The following is a 7,298-nucleotide window of genomic DNA, read 5'->3' as shown; positions in this document are numbered from 1 at the left end:
CGGAGGGAAGTGAGTTTTTCTGGAGAAACGTAATAAAAAGCTGTTTTACTGGTTTTGTGAACTTTTGTGTGGAATTAATGATGATTTCAAACTGAAGTTGAAGAACTGTTCAGATGTAAAGAAGTTTCAAATCTTTAGCATCAGTCATTCACCAGCTGTTCTCCAGAGGAAATCTAAAACTTACTGTTTTTTACAAAGATTCTGACTTTCACTCTGTTTCACATGTTTGGATTTGTTCTTATTTAAGAACAACTTTACTATTGTGTTTTCTAGGATTTACATTTCCGTATTATTTAGTCATTTAAAACATTTTCGGTCAGTTTTCAGAATTAAAGATAAAGATCGTACATGACAGTGACTTCAATTTATAGAAACCTGTTATTAAAATCATTATGATGATGTTCACTCTAGAAGGCAGTAAGAACAATATATAGTTTATATGCATATAATACACTCTAATATAACTTCTAAGGATTGTTAATAATAATTTATAATATTTGCTTTAAATGTAAAATGTGAATTTGTTTGGAAAATATATTGATGACGACTAAATGATGTGAATGAGAATGATCACATGAAATTAAAACTGATGTCCCTGCATCGTGTTATTAGAGTACGTAACTATCTTTGTACATTGTTATAACAACGTATTATATATATTACATTTAGATTTTATGGTCGTATCCAACCACCCCCTTTAAAGGAGACATTACTGAAGGAGAGAGACGAGTCACATTATTCAGACCTGCCCTCGTCTCCAGATAATCTCGTGATCTAATCGGTTTCTCGGAAACTCAAAGGTTTACAGACAGAGGCGGTGACCTCTGATAACCTGTTAGGTGCTTTCTTCCAGCAAGTGAGAGGAGGAAGGAAAGGTGACACTAATCCATCAGAAGGTCCCTCATCATATCAGGTGGATCCAGTCACAAGGGAGTTCCGTCAAAACAACACAATGAACAATCTGTGCTGATCTTCACGGAACAGAAGCACAACAAAGACAGTGAGAGCAGCCGTTGATAAGATCTCTCTCTGACACTCACACGACTTGACGAACCGCTCTTAGATAAATCTGGTGATTATGTAATATTTCCACAGTTCAAGCACTTTTAAATAAAGACTCAAGACACAGAACATTTGTCTTTTGAAGGTTTATTACTAAAATAAGTTTTATTGTGTGTAGAGCTGACAGGGGTCATGATGTGTGGAAGTCGTGTTCACAGCATCATCATGATGATGATGATGATGATGCTGGTGATGCTGATGAAGATGTTGGTGGCAGCGATGGAACTGATGCTCAGTTGAAGCGGACGCGGCGCATGGAGCCCACCGTGTTGTTCTGGCTGCCCCAGTCAGAGAAGTTGTTGTAATCACGTTTCTCCAGAATGTAGTGAGGTCCTCTGTAGTTTGGCTCCTGATACACCACCCACCTGCACACAGACACACACAGACACACACAGACACACACAGAGGAGTTGGATGAGAGGATGTCTGTGACTCTACGAGCAGAGAGCAAGCTGCAGCTGCTGCACTCACGCTCCCCCGAGGACCCGGATGGAGGCGACCCTGTTGAGGCTGTAGCGGCTCATCAGGTTGGGGATGTCGTCCTGGATCTCCATCTTCTTACCGGAGTAACCGGCTCGCTCAAACAGCTGAGCTTTGGCTGGGTTGGTGTCCTGGAGGTCACACAAGTATTTAACTGTCTGTAACTAACTGTAACTGTAGGTGTGGCAGATGCAGCAGCGGGGACTTGTGTATTTATCTGATTTGATCCGTTTCGTGTCTTCACCTGTTTGACGGAGCGCACCGAGGACACGTGGTCCACCTGAGCGCACCACTTGTCGTAGCAGTTGTACTCTCCTCGGTCAGACATGTCCCACAGGTACTGACGGCCCCGGAAGTTCTCATGCTCATAACCGATCCACCTGAGGAGAAGAGTCAGATTCAAAGAGTCAAAGAGTCAAAAACAGAGTCAAAGAGTCAGAGTCAAAGAGTCAGAAACAAAGAGTCAAAGAGTCAAAGAGTCAGAGTCAAAGAGTCAGAGTCAAAGAGACAAAGAGTCAAAGTAGGTTAGAAACAAAGAGCCAAAGAGTCAAAGAGTCAAAGCGTCAAAGCGTCAAAGAGTCAGAGTCAAGAGCGAGAGAGTCAGGTCCGAGTCAAAGAGACAAAGAGACAAAGAGGAAGAGTCAAATATTTACATCTGTGGTGAAAGGTTTATATTTTATAATTTATATTTCCCTGTATTTCTAATTCATAGTATTTTCTATTTTATTGCTTATTTTATAATATTAATTCTTTCACATGTTCTCTTGTCGACCTCATTCTATGAAAACTCCCTGATATCATTTCTCTGGTGTGTGGCAGTGACGTGGGCTGAGCTCTAGATGGCGCTGTGGACTCACGCTCCGCTCTCCACCTGCACAGAGTTGCATCGCTCTGGGAAGTTCTTGTCACTGAGTCGGGCACAGTCGGAACTCAGGTCCAGTCTCCGGCCTGCGAAGTTCCTCTGCTCGAACAGGGTCACCTGGGTCAGAGAGAATCACACGTTCACACTGAGAATCACACGTTCACACACTGAGAATCACACGTTCACACACTGAGAATCACACGTTCACACACTGAGAGATCACACGTTCACACACTGAGAATCACACGTTCACACACTGAGAATCACACGTTCACACACTGAGAATCACACGTTCACACACTGAGAATCACACGTTCACACTACTGAGAATCACACGTTCACACACTGAGAATCACACGTTCACACACTGAGAATCACACGTTCACACACTGAGAGAATCACACGTTCACACTGAGAATCACACGTTCACACACCGAGAATCACACGTTCACACACTGAGAATCACACGTTCACACACTGAGAATCACACGTTCACACTGAGAATCACACGTTCACACACTGAGAATCACACGTTCACACACTGAGAATCACACGTTCACACTGAGAATCACACGTTCACACACTGAGAATCACACGCTCACACACTGAGAGTCACACGTTCACACACTGAGAATCACACGCTCACACTGAGAATCACACGTTCACACACTGAGAATCACACGCTCACACTGAGAATCACACGTTCACACACTGAGAATCACACGTTCACACACTGAGAGAATCACACGTTCACACACTGAGAATCACACGTTCACACTGAGAATCACACGTTCACACACTGAGAATCACACGTTCACACACTGAGAATCACACGTTCACACTGAGAATCACACGTTCACACACTGAGAATCACACGTTCACACACTGAGAATCACACGTTCACACACTGAGAATCACACGTTCACACACTGAGAATCACACGTTCACACACTGAGAGATCACACGTTCACACGCAGAGAGAATCACACGCTCACACTGAGAATCACACGTTCACACGCTGAGAATCACACGTTCACACGCTGAGAATCACACGTTCACACGCTGAGAGAATCACACGTTCACACGCTGAGAGAATCACACGCTCACACGCTGAGAGAATCACACGTTCACACACTGAGAGAATCACACGTTCACACACTGAGAATCACACGTTCACACACTGAGAGAATCACACGTTCACACACTGAGAGAATCACACGTTCACACACTGAGAATCACACATTCACACACTGAGAATCACACGTTCACACACTGAGAATCACACGCTCACACACTGAGAGAATCACACGTTCACACACTGAGAATCACACGTTCACACACTGAGAGAATCACGCTCACACACTGAGAATCACACGTTCACACACTGACAATCACACGTTCACACACTGAGAATCACACGTTCACACACTGAGAGAATCAAACCAAAGCAGCGGTTGGTAGTTTTGATGCTAAGCTAAAGGCTAATCACCGGAACACACATGAGAGAAACTTCTCATCTGATTCTCAGCAAAAAAAACACAAAACTAATATTTCCATGATGTTGAACTTTAACACGAATACAGACAAACTGTTTCTGCAACATCAAATTCATGAAAAGATTAAAATATTCATGAATACAGAGTCAGTCCCAGACCCCAGACTGATGTTAGCGTTTTCAATCTTAATTTAAAAAATCCATAAAACCCAAACTGAGACATTTCTCATCATAATCAACGTTTCACATGTTGTTCCAACGAAGAATCCACGATTAAATCTACCGGATGGTTCTGCTCAGCTTCACTCGAGCCACAGAACTTTCAGACTCTCGTGGTTGGAAGCTTGTTTCTACAGAACGGCCGGTGCTAGTTGGACTCACCCTCCCACTGGACCCGTAGAAGGCGCGTTGGAGCACAGACCCCAGCTTGCTGTAGATACAGGAGCATTTCAATAAACAGACATAACACAATCATCACTCAGATTCACATCAGATGATGGAACACAGAGAAGAAAACAAAGTGCAGATGATTTAAACGGGTCCATTTGAGAATTTGATCCAGAGCAGATTAGTGTTAAAATCTAAAATGTTTATGTGCACGTCTCCATCAGCCATCATCTCTCTGCAGGGGATTGAGGGAGGAGCAGCAGGAGGTGGAGACGGGCCCACCCCCTCTGGGGGGCGGGGGGGCTGGCTCTGGGAACGTACCTGGTTTGTTGGGCTAATCCTGGGACCTTAGTAAAGATGTTCATGTCAGCTCGGCGAGGCCTCGAGAGAAACCCTTAAATACGCAGAGTGGAGGTGAGCTCAGGTACTAGAAAGCTCAGAGGGCTTCTGCACCAGGCCTCATTCATATGCTAAACACACACATACAAACACACACACACACACAAAGGCATGAACATGTTGTGCTCTCTGAGCACACGCACACACACACGCACACACGCACACACACACACACACACGCACACACACACACACACAGCTGCAAACACTGCAACTGCACGCAGAGCACAAACACATACAAACACACAAAATTGTGCTCTTGAGGCCACACACACACACGCACACACACACACACACACACACACACACACACACACACCAGCTGCAAACACTGCAACTGCACGCAGAGCACAAACACATACAAACACACAAACTGCAACTGAAATAAACGTGTGCATGTATGGAGTTCAGTTTCTGTACACACACACACTAACATGTGAGTGTGTGTGTGTGTGTGTGTGTGTGTGTGTGTGTGTGTGTGTTGTGTGTGTCACAGAGTGCAGTGCCAACAGTTTTGGCTTTGAAGCGTTCAGCATTTTTCTCTTCTCTTTGTGTGACGGCCTCTGTAAACAAAGCAGCTGATGTTGATGGTTGTGTTGAAGCTTTGTGCGACACAGTGTGTTCACAGCAGAGGTCACGACCCTGCACTGACACGCCTCCTCCTGTGGAAACGCTGCGTCACCTTTGAACCTGAACCTGAAGCAGGGCCCTCCCCCTGACGTCCTGCAGGGGGCTTCAGTCTCATGAGGTGATTATATCTCACATGTAGTTTAATGACACTTCTTATTTTATTGTTATTTTATCATCAAGTCGTGTCTGAGCTGCATGGACGACCTCTGACCTCTGACCTCTGACCTGTAACCTGTGACCTGAGTTTGAAGACGGGAGGAAGTATAAAATGACAGGGTCCATATTTACAGAGCAGAGAGTTGTCGTAGTAACAGAATCACCTAATAAGTCATTTTGTAAATTTCCTTCCTATTAAAGTCTAAATTCTTCAAATCTTTTAATAAAAAGTATAATGATGTGATTCTGGTTGTGTTCAGTTGTTGAGTTAATAATTCACTTGTGTTGTTTTCTTTTCCTTTACTCGTCTGTTGTTTCTGATGTGACGTGTTTTATTGTATTATATTAACTACTCGTTAATTAATGATGAATATTCAGTTGATTAGTTGTTTGTTAAGTTTTCACTTGAACACTTTCTGTGAAATCATTTTTTATTTCTTTATTGTGGAGACGTCATTTTACTGATTCTCTGATGATTCATTTACGTGTTGAACAATCTGTTCGTCATTTTCTCACTTATTTCTTTGTCCAAATGTCCAAACAAACATAAGATAGAAGAGAAAATTGTTTGAGATTTTTTTTATTAGATTATAAAAATTTGTTGTTGATAAACAATAGAGGGTTAGGGTTAGTGTTCACATCCGTCAATTTATTCCAACAAATTATTATTATTATTATTATTATTATTATTACTACTGAGAATCTGAGAGGAGAGAAGAGAACGTCATGGGACATCAGGGGTTAATAATACTTTTAGAATAATAATAATCATTCTTATAATAATAATCGTCATCATTCTTTATGTATTTACTAATTCAAAAGTGTTGAGGACAATTTAAAAATCAGTGCAGAATGTGAACTTGTGTTTATAAAGTTTCATCTTTAAAGTTTCTACTTCATCTGTTACACAGACACAGACACACACCACACACACACACCATAAGTGACAATGTATGTGTTGTGCTTCACAGCTACACAACACAAAGCCACAGCGGCAGCATCATGGACGTGAACTTTGCTGACAGCATCAAAATCTGTTCTTCATGTAAAAGATCTGTTTGTTCCAGCAAATTCACACATCACTGACCTCCAATGGAGTGTGTGTGTGTGTCTGTGGGTGTGTGTGTGCGTGTGTGTGTCTGTGTGAATAGCAGAGAACACCCTGGATGTGTACTTGTGACTCTGGCAGGACCCAGTCGGTGACGGAGTGGAGCTTTGAGCAGCAGATCCAGAAGCTCGGGGACGTTTCTGGTGCCGTGGAGCAGCTTCCAGCAGAACGTCAGCAGGTCAGATGGTTAGCTGTGGGCGAGAGGGGACACACGGAGGATCACAGGACTCAGAGGCGGCTGCACCGCTCGTTTCTTTCTGAATCTGGTTTTGAAAGCGGCCTGAGATGTCTCTCATCCTCACTGTGCTGGACAAGCTGACGTACTTCCTGTCTCTGATAGCGTTTTGTGTCTCTGTGTCTTCAGGCTGGTTGAAATGAAGCTCTGACAAAGATCACATATCTGACAGATGAGCTTCTGGACGTTTTTGAGTTTTTACTGAAAAGCCGAGACAGCCTGCTGGGATTGGTCCTGTCAGGGGACATCTGCTCCACATCACACGTAAGATCTGATTTCATCTTTATTAAATATGTCTCACTGAGATTTTACATCTTTAGTCTCGGCAGAAGAAGACAACACACCTGAGAGTGAGTGAATCAAAGTAACACAACATCTCATCCATCCCTCACCAATCTGCTTGTGTTTCTTTGTGTTGTGTTGTCACTGTGTGTAGAGACATGGCATTAAATGTGTTTTTATGATTTTTCCTCAGTGAGACACG

General features: G+C 43.1%; 1 protein-coding gene across 1 annotated transcript; it reads right to left on the bottom strand.

Annotated features, from left to right (window-relative positions):
- Nucleotides 1-1,180: 1,180 nt before the first annotated feature.
- Nucleotides 1,181-4,770, bottom strand: crybgx (crystallin beta gamma X). Its single transcript, XM_047340072.1, has 6 exons — nt 4,608-4,770; nt 4,281-4,329; nt 2,400-2,521; nt 1,748-1,922; nt 1,534-1,673; nt 1,181-1,427 (listed from the first exon to the last, which is right to left on the bottom strand). Exons 1-6 carry the CDS (start codon nt 4,649-4,651, stop codon nt 1,295-1,297), a joined length of 663 nt encoding a protein of 220 aa, XP_047196028.1. The 5' UTR covers nt 4,652-4,770; the 3' UTR covers nt 1,181-1,294.
- Between the last annotated feature and the right edge of the window lie 2,528 nt (nt 4,771-7,298).

Source organism: Hippoglossus stenolepis, chromosome 1 (genome assembly GCF_022539355.2).
Source record: "Hippoglossus stenolepis isolate QCI-W04-F060 chromosome 1, HSTE1.2, whole genome shotgun sequence".
Taxonomy (NCBI): Eukaryota; Metazoa; Chordata; class Actinopteri; order Pleuronectiformes; family Pleuronectidae; genus Hippoglossus; species Hippoglossus stenolepis.
This window is presented reverse-complemented; position numbering and strand designations above follow the sequence as displayed.